Source organism: Coturnix japonica, chromosome 4, assembly GCF_001577835.2.
Source record: "Coturnix japonica isolate 7356 chromosome 4, Coturnix japonica 2.1, whole genome shotgun sequence".
In the NCBI taxonomy this organism is placed as follows: Eukaryota; Metazoa; Chordata; class Aves; order Galliformes; family Phasianidae; genus Coturnix; species Coturnix japonica.
Window position 1 is genome coordinate 59,720,244 of NC_029519.1, and position 23,902 is coordinate 59,744,145.

Here is a 23,902-nt window from a genome sequence, read left to right on the forward strand (position 1 = left end):
TCAGACAAGACAAAGCCTATTTCAACACCCTCACCTCTAGAAACTGATGAAATACTGGAAAAAGAGACCATGTTTTTCCTAAAAGAAGGCCCAACATGCACTTGGCAGTATTTATGTCTAGGCTGCGCTGGTCCTTTTCCTGGAAATGGAAAAGAACATAAAAAACATTTATTTACATCAATATTTAATTTATTATTATTATTATTTAGTGAAAACCCAACCATCTACTAAAGCTTCCTTCTTTACAACTACTGGCTTGCTGCAGAAGATGCTTTCCATAGCAATGACAGTTATCTGAGAAAGTCTCACTGATGAGGCATGTATTCCTGTTTGTGACTTCCTAGCTTCCTACGAAACAATATCCATACCCATGTTTGCAGGTATGCATCTGCATGGCCATAAGTGTGTTCAAGTAGCATCACTGCATGTATTTCCTGAGGTTTTCTCACAACCACAAGAACTGCTGGAAGGTAACTAAGCAGCTGTCAGTTAACAGTGACTATGTGAATGTGATCAGAGGAGGATCCTTGTTCTGTTATCCTACTGATCACATTAAAATCAAACTAAATGAATTACCAAACAAGCACAGGTAACACAATACTGTGACATATAGCAAATGGAGACTTCTCTCAGAACTATCCCAGTTTTGTGCCAAATAAGCAGCAGTTACATTCAGGCTTGCGGAGCCAGCAATTAATTTTTTGCTGTTTGTTGTTGCTTGTGAGTTACTTTGTCTTTTAATGAAAATACACCACCATCTGTATCTAGCAGATTCATTACACCTGATTAGTAAGTAGGTTTTAATGAACTTGATAACATGACTTTGGTACAAAGATCTTGAAAATACGCCACCCACTGACCTCTTCTGAAGTGCTTCATTTGATGGAACGTCACTTATTTTTGATAGGCCACCAGCTGGCATAGATTTGCTACTAGGAAAACTTTTTTTTAATCAGTTCAAAATATTTCACCAGTATCTTGAACTTGTTTGGCAACATTAAGTATTTCTAACCTCTGTATTTTATTTTCAGCAAAATTAGCAGAATAAGCCTTCACACAATGTACTTGGTTCTCACTGGGATGGAATTAATTTTCTTCACAGCAACTTGTCTGCTGAGGTGTTCTAAGTCTTCAACCAAAATAAAGCTGATAATACAGCAATGTTTTAGCCACTGCTAGACTGTGTTTGCACAGCATCACATCCTTTGATGTTTTTCTCTCTGCCCACTAGATGAATAGACAGAGGATGCACAGGAGGGAGGGCAGATGCAATAAGGCAGATGACTCAAGCAAATCAGAGAGATATTCCATGCCATACAGCATCATGCTCAGCAACAAAAGGGAGAGAGATTTATGGAAATTAGTCATCTGTCTAGGTCTAACCCTGAAAGATGGTGAGCAGTCTTTGCAACACTTGCTTTTTTCCCCTTTTTTCTTCTATTTCTACTTCTCCTTCACTCTATGAACGCTTATCACAGCCCACACATTTTTCTTGCTTTTACTCTTCCCTCCATTGATATCAGGACATTACTTCATATTGTTTCATAAATGTTAAGAACATAATTGACGATCTTCCAAGACTTTTTAAATTCAATATTTATATTATAACCACCTCTTATCATGTTTATTATTTTTACCACTCACAGAAGAGGCTGAAATGCATTCCTGCTTTAAATATGTTTACGCTCAAAAAACTCAAACAGTAAGAAAAAAAAGTGATTGTAACACAAATATTTGTTAGAGAGAACCTCAAGCAATAGGTTAAGAGAAACATATTTACGCTCAAGCATCACCCATCACAGTAAAGTTTAGTTTTTATGTTAACATTCTGCAGTACTCACCCGTGCAAAGTCAAATGCATATCTATAAATAAGTTTAAAATTGGTAGGCTCATTTAATAACGATCTCAAGCAATCCAGAGAATTTCTCAATTTTTCTGTAGTATCACATCTGAAAGAAAAGCAAAGAGTGAATTCATAGTCAACATTCTTACACAGATGTCTGGTGTTCTTAGAAAAAGAATCTCTAAAATGTATCCGTATCACTGCATTAAGTACGAAGGCATAAGTTTGCCTGTATAAGAGGCCTTGATTTAACCCATAGAACAAAACACATGTAGACAAAATAGCAAAGTCTTGTGCTTGTACAGTAATAACATGTTTGTAGCTGCAGAAAATGCACTCCCCATGAGATTAAACCACAGATTTGTCCACAAAAGGAAAACAACCAACAAACTGCAGAAGAGAAACAATACTTCTATAGGCTCAGCAAAGTTATAGAACTTCCTAAAATTTTGGTGATCCTGCTCTGTAAAGATAAGCCAAAATACTCTTCTTCCAACTCTATGAAACGTGTTTATTCAACTCCTTCTATATTAATTATGCCATCAAGATAAGATCTCAACAGGAGAATCTCTCATAGAGAGAACATGAAAATGCAGTCACAAAAAAATGCTTGCAATGTTTAACATTTTAAACTGAATATGCTTTAACAACATACCAATATCTAGCACTCGTACAATGACACTGAAGTTAAGAAATAAATAGGTCCTACCCAGTGACAAAGACGGATGTTCTTGCAGACAGAAACAATGCACATCATTATACTTCCCTTTTCTTGAGGCTGCAGACATTATGAGAGTATTCGACAAGCAGCAGCCAGGTTTCAAGTTGTCTTTGAATGAGCCATATCACCAGAAGCAGCAACAAAAAAATATTGCTTCTGCTCTACAGTACAGCACTCTATTTTAAGTTATGATTTAAAATATCAAATTGCATTTTTTTTTAACAACAGCCTTAAAGAAAAAAAATCTTAAGTCTTTTTTCAAAGTACTTACTGTAGTGATGTCATTCCTTTTAACCATTCCTGTAATGTAAAGTAGCCCATGTTTTGTGCATCCAACTTCCATGCTAAAACAAGCATTACTACCTGTTTCAGAGCAAAAAAAAAGGTGAAAGCTGAAGAGAATCAACAAAAATACCTGTGTTTTTTTCCAGTTGCTGTTTAGTAGGCTACTTTTCTCAAATAAACAAAACATTCAGAACTTTGCTATTGAGCAGCTATTTTAAATCCACATATAACAGACGTGCACACAATTGAAACCATAAGATAGCAGCACAAAGATAGAAAGTCAGTATCAGTTAGGTTAGCCACCTTACTTCAAGGAAGCATGCACAGAATGTCACAGTAGTAAGTTAGTGTGTATTGTAACCATGAAGAAGATGAGCCAGCACAGGCTTCAGAAAAGGTTTCCCAAAAATATTACATCTAAGCACTAATTTGAGACAAGTTACATTTGTTAAATTTATCTAGGTGAGCAAGGCATAAGCTTTATGAAATCTAATTGTTCTAAAGGTGATAATGATCCCCCATGAATCCACATACCACAAGGTACCGTCAACCCCATCTAATTCTGCAAGTCTGAACATGAGGTACAATTCAGGTAGATGTTAAGTACACTGAATGAATTAACATTAGCACGTATCAATCCAGAGGCTGATTCATAACTGCTTCAATTTTGCCCCAAAGGAAACTGAATCCTTTTAATATCTCACATAGAAAGCTGAAGTAATAAAGAACTTGAAAAAGTGGTATTGGAATATTACTGTCATATTCAGGATAGTTAAGATATATACATGGAAAAAGTGGTAGGCAACTGTCCCTGCATACTAGAAGGAAAAAGTGAAATCAAGCAAATTAAATTTTCTATTCTGATTAATACTAATGCAGCCTTATATTGTTAATGCAAAGTCAGAATATCTACTTATATACCTGGAATCTCCCTATCAATTTCAAGGGTTTATCACACTAATAAATTCCAAAGGTAGCAAATTACATCTTTTATTACCAGCAAATCTTTCAAAAACATCTCTCATTTTAACCTTAATGGTTTACAAACATAGCAAAAGATGGGACTTGCATATACGTTTTAAAAATCATGTATTAGATACCAGGAAAAAAGGCTGTAAAAGGCACATATATAAAATTCCCTCTCCTTCATATATATAAAATTTCACCTCACTTGGGTACTGAAACACCATAATGGGAGCACTAATTTCACTCACAATATTTGAAACCCCTTTCTCCCATAGAAAACATGAGCTGGTAGTTGTGTTAAATTTCCAGTGCTGTCGCAGAAAAGATGTCATCACCTCTTTTAAAACTTTTTATTTCTTTCTTTTGGCAGGAAAGGAGTGAGGGGAAAAAAAAAGAGAAAAGGGGGGAGAGGCGGGGAAAGGGGGGACAGGAGAAGGTGTGGCAAAGGCAAATTGAGTTTTAAGTTGAGTAGACAGTCCTAGTTCCAGAACAAAGGCAAGTTGGTTCCAAACAAAGGCAAGTGTACTTCAACCTCACTTCTTTATATTCCTTTCTCTTCCAAAATGTCTATTTGAATTTTTTAAATTCTTGATGGAAAACAAAGAGAATTTAGATAGCTTCATCGTCATTATAACACACTACGCCCCCTCTGAATGGACAAACTTACATTTTCTGGTTCAACTCCAATGTCTTCACAAAATTTCTCCATACCTTCTGGTCCTACAATGTCATCGGTGCCTGCAAAGAAAACGCATTTTACATTTCTGAGAATTATAATGGACTGATCTTTAGAGGTTAAGAGAAATTTAATCAGAGAGTACAATCTGAATTTTCATATGCTTTAGTCTGGTTTATTTGGCACGCAATAAATATTTCCCCACTTACAATCAGATGTTGATACACACGTATCTTTATCTCACCTTTGGAAACAAAGACAGAAAAACTATAGAACAAATTGTCACTCTTGCTAACAACTTTTATTCCGCCCAGTTACCAAGAGAACCTTGGAAGAGCACATGAATAAGATCTTGAGCAGTACAGACTAGCAGAACATCCAAGTAATATTAGTATGGTTAAATGAGTGAACAATGATTACTGAAACTCATTTATCAGCTTGAATCTCTACTGTTATCATAACATTGTATCACATAAGATTATGGTGTCTAGATATCTGTGATACAAAAGTTTGTCATTCCCAGAATCTTAATCCTTACAGTTTCATTCATACGTTAACTCTACAAAACATCATTTACATAAAAGACTCTGAAATAAAAATGCCATTTTCCTGTTTATTCGCATTGCAATAATACTACAGGTACACACTATGTGAATTTTAGTAACTGCTGGGGAAAATGAAAATATGAATTACACGCAGCTATATCTTTGCTGAGTTAAAAAGAAAAAAGGTTCAAAAACATGTTATTAAAAAACTCTACTTTTGAAATGCTGTTCAGTCAACACGTTTGTGGCATCTACATTATGTTGTCGATAAAGGTTGTACACATTGATTGTACTGTGCTTTTTTTTTTTAGTACACTTCATATTTGGACTTTTTTTTCAGAATTATTTCATTCACATTAAGAGGAGCTTACTTTAGGAAGAAAAGCACTAGAGGTTGACATCTGTACTTTTATTTAATATAAAGAGTATAAGAAAAAGGTATGAAAGGGAAAATAATTCTAAGTTTTACTATTATATGACCTACTTTCTAAGAAATAACAAGGTTTAATTAAATATTTTTCCATCTTCCATCCTCCTATGACATCTTCCCATTTACACTTTTGACTGTAATCAAGAGCCTTCAAAATAAAATTAATTCTGTAATACAGACACACTAGGGGAAAAAAATAAACACTGGGTCCAGTGCAAACTGTCCGCTGATATAGAGGAGAAGACTTTAAAGAAAGCGCACAAAAGAGATTATTACTTGAAAAAAGATTTCATTTTTTACAATGTTATTCAATACAGTAAACAAAATCATACTCTCCACTTTTCTGTTATATCTTGGTGTATGCAGTCAATGGAAAACGAAGAGATCAGGTGCAGCTTGAATTTGCCTTAATCTCCTTTCACAGACTGCCCCAGACATGTGAAATCTCAAGCTACTTAATTTAGCATATATAATTTTATTAGAAGAAAAAAATAATTTATTACATCAAATTAAGTCATTCTTCATTACACATAAGGAGAGACAGAACAGCACAAGCTGTGAGCAATGTTATCTAAAACAACAGCAGAAAACTGCTAGATGACCTTGTTTCCTTTGTCAAACCCCTATTTCACTTCTTTTTGGTCTTCTTTACAGTCATGAAATATTTTTTTCCCCCATACTTGAAATTCTCCCCTTCAGAATAGATGTGTAAAAAAAATGAAAAATAATGACCAATGACTTCACTCACTGTTACTGAGTGATCTGTTGTGACCATTGATCATAATCATTAACCCTATACTACCTGAAGGAAGTTCTCATACATTAAAGCAATAGTAAGTAATTCGGTTACTTTGTACCTGCTAATGGAAAACTATTCAAAGTCAGGACTGTTATGGAATACTTGTGTTTATTTGTTTCTGTGCTAGAAACTAGAACCACCAGATTTAACAGCAAAAGTTAATTATACTACCTCCACTACCTTTTCATTTAGTTAGTTATTTTTACATTACAAACATACCTTCCCTAGGAACAGTCCCGCACTACTCAGTGCTAACATGGCAAATGGAGTAACTTTATAGAGCCAGACAGGTAACAACAGAAGTAGAATTTTAAATATAAACTAGATTAAAGTATGTTCATTCACTCAGCTCACTTAAAACCGTTTTCATAGGCTAAACTGTTAGTGAGAGGAAACTGGCATTTCACACTTACCTGCATATTCATAGAACCATTCTAAGCATCTTTTACTCGAAAAGACTTCCTCTTCTGCTTTTATTCTAGTTGAATCATATTTTCTGTACATTCTTAAAAATAAAAAAACAAAAAAACAAATTAGTACATCACTTTTCAAACAGCAACAGTCTAGCCAACAGCCATTGTAAGCAGCAACACAATTAGTTTCACTAGCAAATTTACTCAACATTCTGACCTTGTATTGAGTCATTTAGTGAGCTGCTTAGCAGAGTAAGAATCACTGAATCTACTGTGCTTGCTCAGTCTGTAACAGTTCAACTGATCCACAACACCTTATCCATGTGCATGAACTGTCCTAACAACAGAGATAGCCTGGTCCAGATTCAACCCCAAAGTACTTTATGCAAGTCCATATAAGACTTGAGCATATTACTAGCTACCATATTTAACTGACAGGCTGAAACTTGGTTGTGGGTCTAAACCCACAGTAATTCCACGTTATTGTCAACTGTAGTCCTACGTGGATGTGCACACAGACCATGCATTATTTATTAACTATAGAGAACTGAACACAGTTTTTGCCTCTTCAGAAATTCTAGAAAAGGCATAAAGAGCAAAACAGGTGTGACCCATAGTAATACTATTCTGAAGGCAGTAAGTTGGTAACAAACAAAAAAAAAAAACCACAAAAAAAACAAAGGACAGAGGAGGTTACAAGTCCTCACTGACAGTAATTCAAAGAATCCCATTCATTATAAGTTATAACAACAGCTACCTGAAAAGTTAAATCTGTAGTGCTCCTTTCCTCACGGCGATGACTGACAAGGTAATATTCTCCACAGACAAACCTAAAGAACTGTAACTGCTTTCAAGAAATAACACTGAAGTACCAGCCTCCTGAATTTAGTATCTGAATCACATAAAACACACAATGTGTAACCAAAATTACTCCATCCTCCTTAAACTCTTCTAAATCAGAAAACACCAATTGTGGTAGCTTGTTAAAGAGACAAGACTCAACAGCGCAAGTAGTTGGATCAGACTGTGCAGCAATGAACATTTCCATCACTCTACAATAGTTCAGGCTAGGAGATGGAAAAGAGCTGAGGAGCAAAGATGAGAGAAGCAAGCTATAAACTGTTCTGCAGATGCTCCAAGCATGCAGCCTTTCCTCTCAAAACACCAACCCTTGCTGGGGGCAGTCAAACAAGCTGCTAACTGGTTCCACAATCATTCTGAAACAACTCCATAAAATTAAATTGAGTTAATTTCATCACCATTTTGTCCTTCTAGCTAAACGTGCAAAAGATCTCTCTACTTTTAAGACTGAAGTACAATCATTTTCTGCTATCAGCACTTTCCACCTGGTTGTTTGGAGCTATCTAGTAAAAGGTTCACATTGCACTGACAGCAGCACAAAGAACTATTTTAAGTTAGTTAAAGCAACTAACCATTAGAAAAATAATGTTCACAGGAAAATTATAACCTGATAATTAGAAGACAAATATAAATGAAGATCTTTAGAAATGTCAGTATTGAAAGAAAAATCCACATTGCATTGAAACATGCTGACCTTCAAGAAACAGAAACTCAGCATGAGCCATACACCTCAAAAACATACACTGATAAACTCAAGACTCACTTTACTCTTTATTTAATTTTGAAAACACTTTTTCCTATTTGAATTATCTAATCTTAGCCTGCATAAGCTTTATTGCAGTTGCAAAGGAATAGGATGACTTTGCCGACCAATAAGGAATCAACCAAACGAGAAGCTATTAGGTCAGATACAGTCAAAGCTGGAGACATCTCCTGCCTTGAACTCTCCCCACCTACTTTATTTATTTTTGGAATCAGTCTGAAAAAAAAAAAACGTTCTCATAGTTGCAGAATTAACTGTGATTAGGAATGACTCATCCAACACGTTTCAGGATATTCTGAATTCAAAGAAAACAGAAAAAGCAAGCATAGAGACAAAGGAAGACATTCTGCTACATTAACAAAAGTTTAATTACTCAATATCCCCTTATTTTCTGATGCAAATATGAAAAAATTCCAACCAGAATATAAACTTGAAAACTGACAGTAGCAGGAGTTTGCATGGAAAGCTCGTGTAGCTCCCTAAGACAGAATGACACTCACCACAAGAGTGGGGCTGATAAAGTGCCTCCCCTGCTTGCTCAATTAACTTGTCTACACAGTGGCTGTCTGGGAAGGAACCCTCAAGAAACATACACTGATAGAGCTCTTGATCATTGAAGTATTATAGACAAAGGATTCCTGCACTTTCAGTGTGCAGGATTAAATACTATAGCCTGAGCCAAGACACCAGCAATGACAGGCAGAGTAAGAGGAACAGTACGTGTAAGAGAAATAGGAAATCAGAACATAAAAAAGCACCCCCCTTTATACATTCATTGTACCTATGTTAAGCAAGTTTTCATAGAACCAACATGGATTTGCTGTGTTTAAAGCTAAAGTTGCTGTTTAGGAACTGGAGGAAGCAATGATAACTGAAAGTTCACACACTCAACACGTGACCAGGTAACCCAGTATCTGGCCAGTAGAGTCTGACTTCTCAGAAACCAGAACTGATCACAGATCTTTCAAGATTTGATGCTAATAAACTACTTCATAAAATTCAAAAATTAGAAAGGATATCATCTCGGGCTACCCTCATTTCTGCTGTAAAATGCAACCAAAAGGAAGTAACAACAGATCATGCATTTTGCAAGACAAGAACCATTTGAGAGGGAAAATGACAGAGGGAAGCACACCAAAGCAAACCTGGTATTAGTTAGCTTTCATATGCAGAGATGAAGTTCATCTTCACACCACGTACTGTAAATAGCAAATGAGTTTCCCCTCTCAGAAATAGCTGGTATGTCTAGACTATTAGAGACTCCTAATCCCTAGAGCGAGATGAGGGCAAGTTACAAACAAGAAACTGGGTAAGCATCTGAGATCAGAGCCCAGGACGGCTCTGTTCAATGTCACTGCAAGCTCAACCTGGCAGCACTGTGTAAGGGTGGTTCCAGATGCTAGTTCAGAGGACACAGTCTCAATACAGATTTGATTGCTTGAAGAATCAAGTGCAGAGAGGAAAACCACAAACCACAAGAAAGACTAGCACCGATTTTGGATCATAGAATATTTCTCCCATCTTTAGAATTTCTCTGCATACACTATAAGACGATGTGCTTTGTGCTAAGGGTGGTACCCTTTGCTACACAAATGAATATAAACTGCCTTAGTGCACATGTTAGATTTGTGAGTATCTCTGAGAACCAAACATCTACAGACTGATCTTAGGTTTACTCAAGTCCTCAATGGCTCACAGGTTTCTTACAGTGCCAGACACCAGTACCTTAGAACAGATATACAACAACTACATTACAGACTAGCAATCTGCTTATGCATTGATGGTCCATAACAGTAATCCATACAATTTCAGTCACACATCAGAGGTTAAAAAGCACACACATCCACTCAGGCTTCCAATTTTAGCAATTGTTTTATATGTAATAAAGTAAATCATGTTTTTTTTAAAAAAATGTCTTACTATTAACAAGGTGTGACAAAGACAGTCTAGAGCAACACTCAGGATAAATTCACTTGACAGGTAATTCTTTCCTATCAAGGTGCCATATTCCTCCCTATATAAAGGCTCACAGTTATCTCTAAAAACTTAAACTAACATTTTAAATTTAACAAGATTCACTTAAGGCACAGTATAAGAGCATACACTCTGACAGTCACACATCTAGTTGCTGCAGAACTATGAAGTCAAGCTCATTGGAAAGGTACAGAGACAGGGAAAATTAGACCTGTGTCTATCTGAAAAGTTCTGCTTCAAGGAATGAGGTCTAGACACGTATGACAATTGGCAACACAGGCTGCCTGCCTGCAGTAGAATCAAACCAGTTGCTAAATAGCAGTAGAAGAAAGAAGCCTATCAATACTAATGATTTTGAAAACTTCCAGGCTTAGTCCCCTCCTGTCTTACTTTCCCACATTAGTAGAACAGCACTGACTGTGTTTTAAAAATTTCAGTTATTTTCATTACAGAGCATAGAGCTTGCAAATCAAGTACATCTGTTTTTAATATCATCATTTCCTTATGTGGTCCACACATACAACCACATATTAGATATGCTGATCTAATACAGCTTTCAGGGAAGCAGATGTATAAGGTCCAAATATACACTACTGTCAGCTTTTTTCCCCTCAGCATGATTCTAGAGAGAAAAGTAGAAATATTTTTTATATTACACTATCAGAAAGAAGATGACATTATGTTACATAGCTCTGTTTTTCCCCAAGGAACAGTCAGTCTTTGCATAGAGAATGCCTAACAGATATGCAGAAAGACAGTAGGGACTACGCCCTTACCTAGCAACCATCTTCACATGAAACTTGCTTTACCCTATGTAAGACCCTTAACATTATGATGGAAGAGCAGCATGCAGAACACATACTTTTAAATCCAAATTGGGAATACCCGAGAGTGTGAGAATTCAAAGTATGCTATGGTCAAGGCTGCCAAACCGAGAAGGAAATTAAATGCTTTCAAGTCATTATGCTCTGATAGGTGTGCACTGAACTGTCTGACTTCCAGTACCATCCTGTAAAATGGGATAAACCTTACTGCAATCCAGAGATGAACGCTCTGAATTATTTTCACTGTTCATCTTCCAGCAATAAATAAATAAATAAATAAATAAATTCCTCCCACTAAAATATCCCACTAAAATATTCATGTTTCAAGGTGAAATTTCAAACACTGACTAACAGAATTCAAGCTGTGTAAGGATGGGATGCTAAAGAAAGCAAGAATCTTAGTTTTCCATAGTTAGCCTACACATGAAATCAGGTCTCCAAATAACTGCAGTCACATCTAGGTTTGTTCCTATACTTTTCTTCAAAAGGCAGCAGCATCATTCCACTAATTATTTCAGAATGAGGATGTATTCCTAAAAGCCTGATACCAAGGGTGAACATTATTGCAAGTTCCCTGGGACCATATTTGTTTAGAGCTTATGAAGATAAGAGCCTTTCAAAATCTTTTTTCAGTACAGAGCCCTGCTGCAATAAGCTTTGTGCAAAGAATATGCATCTCGAAAGTATTACTATTAGTATTCCTATAACTGAAGGAAATATAGGAACCCGAAAAGTGAAGACTGAAAGGATCATCCAACTATTCATGTAACACATCCTTGTGTGTGTAGAAAAATCAGGGGAAGTTAGCAACATTTGGTTTTTGCTTTTCTGACACCCTCAACAACAACAATCTATTGGTAATCTTCAGAGTACCATCATACTGAAAGCAAATGGGAGATGGGCAATTACTGAATTTGTTAACGTTCCTCTACAACATACAAAACTTAGATAATTCCGAAAACATTTCAAGTGACAAATCCTCTCTCTGCCAGGAAATATCTTCTATAGATAATACATTTTGTTTTTCATGAAAAGCAGACATTCAAGAAGACTTTGACTACCTTTTTTTTGCTTAACTGCACAGATTCCACATAGGCTAACGTCCCCTGAAGGCTTATCCTGAGTTACCAGCATGAAGTTTCAAGTAAGTCTAAAATGAGAACAATGGTAAAGAAGACAGCCTAGGAGCCCCTTATTATATATACTGGTGTTGAACCACCTGCACCAATGTTATTGCATAAAGCATTCACACAAAGTCGGAAGCAATAGCTTTCGAGATAACTAAGCTCACCAGAGCACACTGCTGCAGAGATTCCTAATTTCATATTGGTTTCAGTCTAACACACCAAAATGTCCAACACTGGGGGAGAAAAAAAACAAACAGTAGGAGCTCTACCCAAAAAGCAGAGTGATGACTTGCTCAAAAAAGGTTGAGCCGGACTTGAAATACTCAGAAGAAAAATATATCTCTAAAACAGAGATGAATATTCAGTAATTAAATTCATATTGCCAGGTCTGGTGAAATACAGGCTATTTTCTTGAAGATCAAAGCAAAAGAAAGGAAACAAAGGGAAGCTGAGGAAGCCCAAAAATCTTAGAAGTTAAGAAGGAAAACAAAAATTGGAACCACAGCAGAGAAGGATATTCCCCTCTGGCCCACAGCTGACAGATCTGGTTTCACCTCTGCTTCTAAAAGCAGGCAGAGGTTATCCCCTGAAGTAAACCACAGATGGCAGTACAATGAAGACTAGATCCATTAGGTACAAACTGCAAGGCAGAAAGAAAAAGCATTCAAATTACGCTTTCAAAAAGCTCTTAGTGATTACACAAACTACTAACAGTAAGAAATCAGCTTTTCATTATTTTCTTTTCCAAATTACACAGATCAGTATCTTCTACTACAGACAACCTTACTTCCTAGGGGTTTTAGCTTGTTTTGCTGTCAGGGTCTTGCCAAATGGAGGCAATTTAAATTTTATAAACACCTCCGCTTAGATTCTAGAAACATTTAATCCTATTTTCACTTCTAATATTTCTCAAAATACAGCAAAAAATATCAACAACATGCAGTGTTCTTTTGCTCTTCCTAGTTTTACACACTCAGAGCAATGAAAGGGAGTTTAAATCTTTCTTCTGCCTCAGCAGATCACTTAATAAATTCCAGGGCAGCTACAGTTGTGCAACCCTATTAAGCACAATGGAGTTATAGAGGCATAACTAGAGTCTTAATTTGGCTGCTAGCATTTTTATTACTCATGCTAGTGAATAAAAAGGAAAGTATGCGGCCTCATTTCAGACTGACAGGGGAAACACATCTTATCACCTTTCTGAAGGTGCATGTTACAGAAGCTTGAGTTTTGAGTCACCTGTAACACACGAATGTAACAAAGCTCACAGAAGCAGACAAATTTTCTGGGTGTAAACATCACTTTCCAGTATCAAGATACCATATAAGTATGCTATCGCCCTCTCCCTAGAACCTACCATGCAGGAGTGCACAGTCTCCCAGAAGTTCTGATTTAATTTCACATAAGTAATGACCATCTTACACATAAGGAGCACACTCAGAGGGTACTAAAGGACTGAGGCTGACTGAACATTCACAGAAAATCTAGCATTTCCAGAACAGTCAGCTGTGCAGCACCTGTGCCAAAAGAGCAAAGTGATCTTCCACATAACCCACTTGCACTTCCATTGCTCAGAGGGAAGATGAGCAGCACTGCCTTCAATCAGCGCTCCACCATTAGCCATAACCTTGCCCAAGCAATATTCAGCTTTCTCTTGCATGATCAGCATAAAACCACCAACACGACAGGGAAATATTAGCAGAATTTCAGGTAAGACTGTGGCTGCAAATAGCCTACAACTACATTCGCTTTTTTGACATATGAAGACATTACTATATCTGTTAACAGGCTTTTGAACAAGCAAGTACATCTATTTTGACAGCTGGCAAACAAGAACAGAAGTTCCCTACAAGCCTGTTATATGGCTAGAAAAAAGGTGAGAAGCAAACAGAAACTAGATGTTCACATCAATCACAGGCAATGGTTCCACATCAAGAAACCAATCAAATTTGAATACCATTTTGATTAGTATTTAAAAACATGATCAAATCAGCTATTCATCTTTAGATATTCCATCAGTCTTAGCCCACGGTAAGATGACATACCCATCATGTCTACTTTTCTTAGCAGATAAATCATCTCCTGCTGCAGGTCTCCTCTTTTTCCTTGGAGGCATCACTTTACTAAAGCAGTCTGATGAACTGCAAGACCGGAGACTTCCTACAGAGGGAATTAAAAACACCAGTACAAGAGATGAAACTATTGCAGACCAGTCAAACTGTGTCCACTAATAGGCATATTACAAAGGAAAGGGAAGGGAGGAAGTTAGTGGATTTATAAATTAGAAAAGGCCCCCTTTCCACAGCAAAATCTGCTTTCCATGGCATTTCTCTTTCAGTTAAAGTCAGTAATACTATGCCAAAACATACAATTGCACCAGTGCCACTTCAGTCTAACAAAAGCATCAACTAAGTCTATCCTGAAGGAGTCTTGAGTCTGAAATTTTTAGTAATTAATTCAGATCAGAACTTCCGAGAGTTGTTCATTACTTTTTGAAATACAGATGCAACCCAAAGACTAGAGCAGCACAGCTCTAGAAAACAGAACCTTTTTGTTTTTAATCCACACTTCTTTTCTGATACTGACAGCAAGGAAAGGAGGGTTTTTTCCATTTGTCTTTGATTTGTTGCAGGAGGTGGGGAAAGGGGATTCTATTCAGGTGGTTTGTGTTTGTGGGGTTTTGAGGCTGTTGTTTGGTTGGGTGGCTGTTTAGTTTTTGTTGGTGGTGATGTTTTTTCTGTTGTTTTTTTAGAGTTTTGCAAACAGATGTTTAACAAGCATTAGGAAAAAAAATGAGTATCATTTTGCTCAGGTAGTTCTTAAACAATGAAGTTCTGCAAGTGGGAAATGGCCAATTTGAAAAACTGGTACTACTACTACTACTTCTTCCTTTTGCCAGTTCTGGTAACTCTTCAGTGTGCTAATCCAGCTCACCAGACCTGTAATTAAAGTGAAGGGGGGGAAAGAAAAAAAAAAAAATCCCCAAATAAACCTTTCTGTATATTAGCACAGGAAGTTGTTTAATTATCTTCACTGCCTCATGAAAGCAACAGGCTAAAAAGTCAAGCAAAATTTTGCCCTGCTTTCACGTACTGAAGACCACATGGACACGAGAAAAAAGTATGCGTAGGAGCAGCTCAAAGAGCTAACAAAGCTCTAAATGTTATGCAGAGAAATCTTAGAAGGAAAGGAAGGGAGAGGTGAGGTATAAAAATCTGGAAACAAAGCGATGCCAAAGAAACTTGCAAGAAAATATGAAGAACTACAGCATGTCTAAGCTTCCTTCTCTTAGCTTCAACAGCATCCAAGTTTAGCTCTGCTTTACTAACACGTTCACAAAATCTTTTATTTTAAATCACAGTACAGAATTAGGCAATAAAACTTGTACTACCACTTGACACCAGGGGAACAGACTGAAATCAGAGGCCAAATTCCCAACAAATACTAATGGCAGTCTTATGCTTACCTATTCTCCGTATCTTTGAAAGTCTCTCTCCTGTTACAGGAGAAACACATGTAAGGAACCTTACAGTCTTTGCCACATGTACTTTATTTTAAACATGCACCAAAACTATTAGACACATAAAAGTAAGGATTTTTCTGATAGTAGGCAATACAGTCATACCAGTTACCAACATTAATAAATTTGGTTTCAACTAACTAAGTTTTAGATTTAGCATGCCTTCTTTACTCTTGCCTTCACACTCACTTTCATCAAGAAAATTTTTTTCTCTCTAGTTCAAGAAATTTATCTCTCTAGTTCCAGTTTATACATTCTCCCTATGCTTTTCTCCCCTTCTTTCTTCTCCCTTTTGTCCACTAAGCTCCTCTCCCAGGAAAGCATGGACATACCTACAGTGTCTTTTAGAAAGAAAGCTTTAAGAGTACTGTGCTTTTAGAATATAATTTAACTAGTTATTAAAATGAAATAAAGCATTGTACTCAAGCTTCTGTCATATCAAAATATAATGGCTACATCAGAAGAATGTACTTCTAAAGGCATTACCCTGAATATATAATAAAAGGATATTAACAATAATCATATTCTCAAAAATAAGTACAGTTGAAACAGATAAACCAGAGACCACCTAAATTTCATAGTATGCCCAAAGCATTTTACTAAGAAATTTCATTTATTAAGAAACTAATGAACCTCTTCTTATGACTACATTAGTTCCATCTGATCATACCTGCAAATTAATGGTACCACAAAATTCTATTCCTATAAATTAATAAAAGTATGATGTTTTATTGGTTTTTAAATCAAGTTCCTAGTGTTTGAAAACCTACACAAACTAGGGACATTTAAGATGACAGCAGAACTTAACAGCTGGCTACAAACAGCCAACAGATTCAGAACTACAAACAAACTCAGACACAAGCTTAAATAATCAAAGTGTGTGCTAACAAACAGATTATTTTGGAAAGCACGTACATACTCGAGTACCTGAATACAACCTGCAGTCACCTCATTCCTTTGAAAACTATCTCTTTCTTTGTTTTTATATGCCTAATTAGAAATCTATTTATGATGCCACAGACACTGGATGCTGGTAAAACATAACTGAAACTACCAAACCAAACCCCCTTGACTTTGTCCAGTTTACTCCTGCTAATGCTTGTTATTTTACTGGGAAAAGAAATACGCAAGGCTTCTGTGAAGAGAGATGCATAGCAGAAGATGAAAATAAATAAAAGTTATAGAATGGGAAAATAATTGTATCAGCTCTGCAACCCCAGACAAACCAAAAAATTTAATCCAAGAATTCCAGTTTGAAGTCTTAAAATGATAAGAGAATTCATTGCACCCCAATTTCTCCAACGACTCATACAAAACTTACACCCTTTCTTGGTTTGAATGTATCTAGTTGCAGTTATCAAACTGACAGAAAAGGAAAGAGAAGAGAGCTCAGAAATTGGTACATGGCTATTAAACGCATACGCTCAACCCACACACAAGGACACAGAATGGACAAACATTCTACTTGCTTTCAGAGATTTAACACCTTAATAACTTAGTTTTGTACTAAATCTTCACTATGTTTTAACCATTGAATGATCGATCTATAAACTACTGAAAACCACACTGCAAGTACATTACTTGAAAAATATTTACACTAGAATTAGTGTATATCGAATTTGAAGGGTAGTTATTTTCTTGTAGTTTCTTCAAGTTAAAAAAGCAGGATATTTCTGTTACTTCCACCTGAAGTTAAAAACTATCCAAATGCAGCTTCGTTTAAATTCTTGCAGTTTCTTATTTTACAGCACAGCTCACTAAGTAGCATTAACATTAACCTTTTCTGTACAGGCCTTACTAATGTCTGGGCTTTCCCAAAGCATTTCACTTCTCACAGGTCTGATATCTGCAAACACACATGCAGCTTTCTCTGACTCCATGCAAAGTTTGACAGGAACTTTACTTACCGAGTGCAGCTCCTCTGATGTGATTATCTTCAAAGTTTCTTACTCCTGGGTCTCAACTCAAGATTGGCAGAACCCTCCTAGTTCTCACTGTTTTATTGACACTTGAAGCTAGCATTTGCAAGGTAGAGCCTCCAAATGGCTGCTGAATAGGCCACCAGGAGCCAAAAGCCTGCCGAGTATAAATGTTGTTTGCCAAACGTTCTATTCAGTACTTCCAAATTTGCAGGAAACAAAGTTACCAGAGATATATCAACTCAAGAGCTAAAACTCACCCCAAGAAATATAAAACAGTGTGTAAGATAAGCACCACAAGGGAGAGACACTCCTAGAATAACAACAAAACCAGAACAAACAAAAAAGAAAGAACAGCGGTCAATTAAAAAGAATTCTGCAAACTGAGTCCCTGTAGAAGAGATTTAGACACATAATTTCACCTACTCTCCAGATAACAACGGTAAACACTTTTGCTCTTCTGATGTTTAAGTAGATGGATGTTTCCAAAGAAAAAATAATTACAAACTGTGAATGCTGAAGTAACTGGAAAAGATAAAGCAACTCACTCAATGACCACCACAACACTGTTAACCATCATTTTTCAGATACAAGATGAGAAAATAACTAAAGTACTTGTCAAACCACCAAACCATTTACAATCTTCTTGTAAAAGCAGGTAAAGAGGAAAAAAAATCACCTCCTCTATCTTGAATTCCACACTACACAACAGCTTTGGACTTACACAAGGGTTTTCTTCTTCAAAACACAACAAAAAAAAAGGGGGGGGGGGAAAAAAGAACAGAAGCAAAATAATTTCCCCTCCACCCCTTTCCAAACTTCAAGAAAAGCAACAAAGCCTTTTATTTTTTCCCCTGAAGTCATTACTTCACGTTAAAACAGTCAGGAGACAGCAGGATATGTACTTGTACAGACATTTTAGTCTGGATAAGTAAAAAGTCACAATTTAATAATCAAAGTAAGACTTCAATGTGAGCTATTGACAAGCTGCTGGATTTATAGGCATGACAAAAATGGCTCATATCAAAGGCAAAAGGGAAATTTCCAAGTTAATACATATAAAAGGGAGGGGAGAAAAAAAGAGCAAATGGTTTGATCAGTCCAACTGTCTGTGAATCTTACCCTTAGAAACAGCTGATAACTTAAAACTCCATGACACATTTACAGTCTACCTTATTTGTCAGATGCATATAAACACACTCAATGCTAACACATTTTATGAGACTCTAATTGTAGCGTGTGATATAATTTGAAATAAAGTCCCGGGTACTTCCTAAATCACTGAAGAAAATCTGAAAAAACCATCTTCCAGCTCTTAAATACTTAAGTTATGGTTCCAGAAAAGGAACACTAATTCTTAGAAAAGATAGAATATGTCTAAAATAATTTAGATGTCCAGCACATTTATTGTTAGCTCAAAAATACCTGCTTTGAAAGAATACAGTAAGCATTAAAAGTTCGTTATAAATAAAGGGTAACCAAAAATTGAAATCTCCATTTTTCTAAACAGCTTTTCCTCAACTCAATTTAGATATAAGTCATTGTTTCAGGGTGACTTAATACATGACTCCACTGTAACAACATTTACCAGGATACACGTCAGAAAAATAACAGTAATGTCTAAGGATAAGACGTGCTCCAGAAGACTCAAAGTGTAAAAAACATCTCAAAAAACCAAACCAAAACAAATCTCTACATGGGTCTGATAACACTCAAAGAAACCTTCACAGCAGACTTACTAAGACGACTGTCAAATGAGTTCTAGATGTAGAATCCCAAATAAATCCACAGGATCTATGCAGCTCTGTAAGGTGTGTAATAAAATGAATAGGTCTTGACACTTCTTACTACACCATCAGTAATACCAGAGAATAGAAATTATGAAAACTTAGGCACAATGATATCAAATGATTTGGAAAAGATGGCTTCGTTTTTTCCAGACTTACATAAGACTCTCCTGTAAGATGTTCCACGAGTGTCAAGTCACCTAACAAGTGGGCACATGAGACATCACTGCACTATAATCACAATGACCAAAATAGCCCCCTGCACGTCTACTTGTCCTCACATGAGGAAGGCCAAGTATACTTTTCAACTGAACTCAAGGCTGGAAGTTATGCAAACATTGGGGCTTCATCTTTTCCTGCAAAGAGATATAAAACAGGGCAGAAGCATAAGAAACACTAGAATGAAATCTGAAGAATTTGCCAGTAGCAACTTCTACTTTCCACTCTCAATTCATACTTTTTCCTGGTTTGAAAGGCTCTTTTTACAGCAATTATTAAAAAAATATATTATTTACTGGAATTTTGCATCCAAACTCATTCAGTGAGTATGCTTAAGCTTTTAAAACAGCTTAATACAAACAAACACAAACCAGGCAATAACAACAAGTGTCAGAATGAAGCAGTACATTAAAATCAACAACATACTTGAATATGTTCCCAAGGAGATAATGGGAATGCTAAGGCTGATTTCTTAACTGACCTTATATGATGGCAGTGCGAAGCAAGAGAGGAGAAATTCCAGTACTTTAAGCACACCCACTTACTCTTATTGATTAGTAACAGAACTTGATTGCCTCAAAACCAATACTTCATGCTTCAGAACAGTTTTGCAATCAACAGTTAGAAAAGACTATAGAACACATTTTCATGTGCAAAATAAGAACGCATCCAGATTTTGTTCAAGATCCTACGTCACAAAGGGGAAAATTCCAAGTCTCCATTATGAGATAAAAGAGGACATTAGTTCTAACAAATGGATGGCAGCAGGTCTTTCAAAACTGCATCTGACAACCTGTTCTGCAGAGCTTTTACATGATGAGCAAACTTCAGGTATGAAACCACCAAGAACGCTGACAGAAAACATTTGATAGAAGCCTTCTGGCAGGGTAAGACAGTGTAACTGCAAAACAAAGTCAGTGTGGAGGAGGTGGCACAAGCCACAGGTGAGTTCTGTCAGATCCCAGCCCAGCATATCTCTTCTCATTGCTCTAAGCCAACAGAGTGGTAGACTTACAAGTTTGTTCCAGAAATCTCCAGGAGAAGCAAACAGCTCTCCTCACTTTCTTAAGCGCTCAGGGTAACATCAGCACACCAGAGGAAAGAACAGCTTTCAGACATGAGAAGACAGATGTGGCCAGTTTTGAAGAACTGCTCTGCTAAATATCTGGGCTTGAAGCCAACAAGTTATTTTCCTTCCTCCTTAAGAATCATGCTTGAAACACAGAAAGAAATGAGGAAAAAAAGGAATCAAGGAAGATGTCAGCTTTAAGAAACAAGCACAAAAGGAGGTAGCGCACATTAAAAGATATCAAGCCACAAAGCACAAATGCAGGTGAATCAAGATTTGGCAGCAAGCAAGTACCACACACCTGAGATGATGGCCTCAAAAACAGTGACATTTTGTAGAGCAGAAAACAGACTGGGGACTAAGAAATAGCCCTTAGATCCTTACTGAAAATCTACCCAAGAAATAGGAACAAGTTCCTTCCACAAAATCACTTATAAAAAAGAATTGGGTTGTTTGGAGCACAGCATTTAAACTCGGTCACAGGCAACACAATAGCTATGAGAGGCCTTGCTTCTGCTCTGTTCTCACTAATGCAGTTTCAAGAGTCAAAACACTGTAGGAACATGGGTATTCTGCTAGTCTGATGTGTTGAGTCCAAGGAGTGAGAGAAATTTGTCGTAAGGTCTTCTTAAAAGAACTTACACAAAGGAAATGTAAAATAACATACTGCTGAAACCTGTCAGTTCTCAAGTGGGGAAGTTAAAAGCACAAACATTTTGAAGAAATCTTTAAAAAAAGAAAAACAATCCTGTAGTTGCTTTCTAAAACTCCCTCCACTTCCTAAAAATCTGTTTCCATAATGCTAGAGATAATTGTTTCACAAAGCAATATTACATTGCTGTGATCTATTTCTACTGCATCCTTATTAAATACCTGTCTGGTGATCGTCTTGACCAACGTCCTCCGTCAGATTCTGCAAGAGAATAGAAATAAATACAGTTTACTAAGATCCTAATCTCCATAGCTTAGTAACCTCTTAATCTTTATTCCATATTAGTATTCATCTTCACTATTTAAGGAGCTTTTAGCTGAAACTGCAGAGGCTTTTTGTCTTGAGTTTGTATATACCAAAACAATTATACTTGCAAACATATCTAAAGAGTCCAAGGATAATCTGCAAGCAATTTGAAAAATATTTCCAAACACTTTTCCACTCAAAAACAAATCATGTCTGAAGAGTGAAAGTAACCATGCATTGAATGGGTAATTTTGCAGTGCTTTTTTAAAAGACTCCATGAATAAATGTCATATTAGAAAACCTGACTTGAGTCTTTACCGCAATTGTGGTATTGCTTACGGCCAAACACACAGACATATTCCCCCAAAAACTGGTTAGAACTCAGCTGGAATCTTGGAAATAAATTACCCCTTTGTTTTTTTTCTTTTCCACCACATTTGCAATGTACAAATGGAAGCTATACGTGGAATAAGGATTACCATCATCTGATCATTCATCACTGGAATGGACTGCCCAGGGAAGTGGTGGAGTCACTGGGGGTGTTCAAGGAAAGACTGGATGTTGTGCTGAGGGACATGGTTCAGTGAGAGCTATTGGTAACAGGTGAACGGTTGGATTGGATGATCTTTTAGGTCTTTTCCAACCTTGGTGATTCTATGATTCTATGATCATCCAGGAAAACTTGTTAGGGGAAAAAAACTTCAAATCCAATGATGAACTGAACATGGCTAAAACTCCACTCTGAACCTTGATGTATAATCATTCAGCAGTATTTACTGTTTATAACAGTTCCCAGATTCAAAACCCACAGCCTCTCAGTCAAGCGGGCAGTGATAGTTCTTAGAAGCACAATCAACCACAAAAACATTGTGACCTATGGCCCTAGCAGTTCCACCAAGAGAAAATGGCAAGTCATTACCAGCCTATTGAGGGTGTGGTAAATCTTGTGAATATTTGCCAGTGTTGATAGGTGAGAATTCAGTTGAAAATCTAGAGGGAAAAAAAAAGAAAAAGAGTTTTCAACTGTTTGGTTTCCAGCTGCAGCAATCGAGATCTTCATAAATGTTAAATGTGATAAATTTAAATCGTTTGCAACTTTACTCCTTAAGATGAGGAATTATTACATAGAGTTTCCATGTTACTCAGCCTTCCTCTTCCATCTGCTCCAAAAACAATTTAATTATCATGTAACATTCTCAAACGACCACTGAAAACACTGCTTTTTAAAAGATAATAAAACAAGAACTTGTCTTTATAGTCATTTACTTGCAAAACTAAGTTACTGGAACATACACAGCTGGGACATGACTTTGGTGTAATGAACCACAAGTCACGATACAGCAGTTATGACCAAAGCCAACAGAACCCAGAATGAAGAACTCTGACACTTCACGAAAGAAGCCCTAACACAGATTTGCTTTGCTTCCTTGTCTCACAGACACTCGAGTTTGCCTCAGCTGATACAAAGAGACAAGCTGGTCCTTCTCTGAATACTTCCATTTAAACTAAAAGCAAACTTTCAGCCCCACCGGAGCTTGGGCAGAAGAGAACACTGACAACACAGAGCCATGTCCCGTTTGGCAAGCAAAACACCGCAAGCAGAATGCGACTCTGCATGCCTGGCGTCACTGTTATGTGCTAATGGCTGCAGTGCTTCTGCCAGCAAATGTGGCTTTCCCCTAAAAGACACAAGTAAGGAAAAGATGCAATTCCCACATTTCATTCCAAGAAAACACTCTCAAAATACACTTAAAGTGACCCGGGATCTAAGGACAAGCTAGTCTCATTTCACCAATAACTTCTTATTTCTTACCCTATGCTCTCCCATTCCCCATCAGATCAACACAATTTCTGTAAGTCAGATACGCCAGAGATGGAATTTCAAACTTCAGATATATTTATCTATACCAAGACAGAAACAGTCTGTCTCCTCTTACTGGAGAGGAGCTGGGGGTGCAGAGAGGGGAAGACAGGTTAAGAGTTATTCTGAGAAGAGCAAGATTAAAACAAGGAAAGGTTTTTTTGCTAACTGCCAGCCCAGAGGGAGCTCCTCAGAGCACAAACATTAGTTTCCCCTGTTGCACAGCCTAGGATCTACAAAGAATATAGGCCTTGAGACAAATCAGTGATTGCTGAAGCCATCAGTTGGAAAATGCTAAGCAAATTTTTTCTTCTAAATTAATACTAAGCAGTAATTTGACG

The 23,902-nt window shown here is 36.8% G+C and overlaps 1 protein-coding gene across 9 annotated transcripts in view; it reads right to left on the bottom strand.

Annotated features, from left to right (window-relative positions):
* Window positions 1-23,902, bottom strand: part of DCUN1D4 (defective in cullin neddylation 1 domain containing 4) — a 33,747-nt gene that overhangs the window by 4,884 nt on the left and 4,961 nt on the right. For 2 of the 9 annotated variants that reach the window (XM_015862330.2, XM_032444191.1), the window contains exons 2-10: window positions 22,620-22,690; window positions 21,616-21,655; window positions 15,695-15,724; window positions 14,274-14,388; window positions 6,680-6,771; window positions 4,484-4,554; window positions 2,837-2,928; window positions 1,842-1,950; window positions 35-139 (exon numbers count right to left, since the gene is read on the bottom strand). In XM_015862330.2, coding sequence (XP_015717816.1) covers window positions 35-139; window positions 1,842-1,950; window positions 2,837-2,928; window positions 4,484-4,554; window positions 6,680-6,771; window positions 14,274-14,388; window positions 15,695-15,724; window positions 21,616-21,655; window positions 22,620-22,690 — 725 coding nt within the window. Of the gene's footprint in view, window positions 1-34; window positions 140-1,841; window positions 1,951-2,836; window positions 2,929-4,483; window positions 4,555-6,679; window positions 6,772-14,273; window positions 14,389-15,694; window positions 15,725-17,655; window positions 17,825-17,927; window positions 17,981-21,615; window positions 21,656-22,619; window positions 22,691-23,902 lie in introns of those variants that run through there. The other 7 variants (XM_015862331.2, XM_032444188.1, XM_032444190.1 and 4 more) reach the window with 6 other exon arrangements.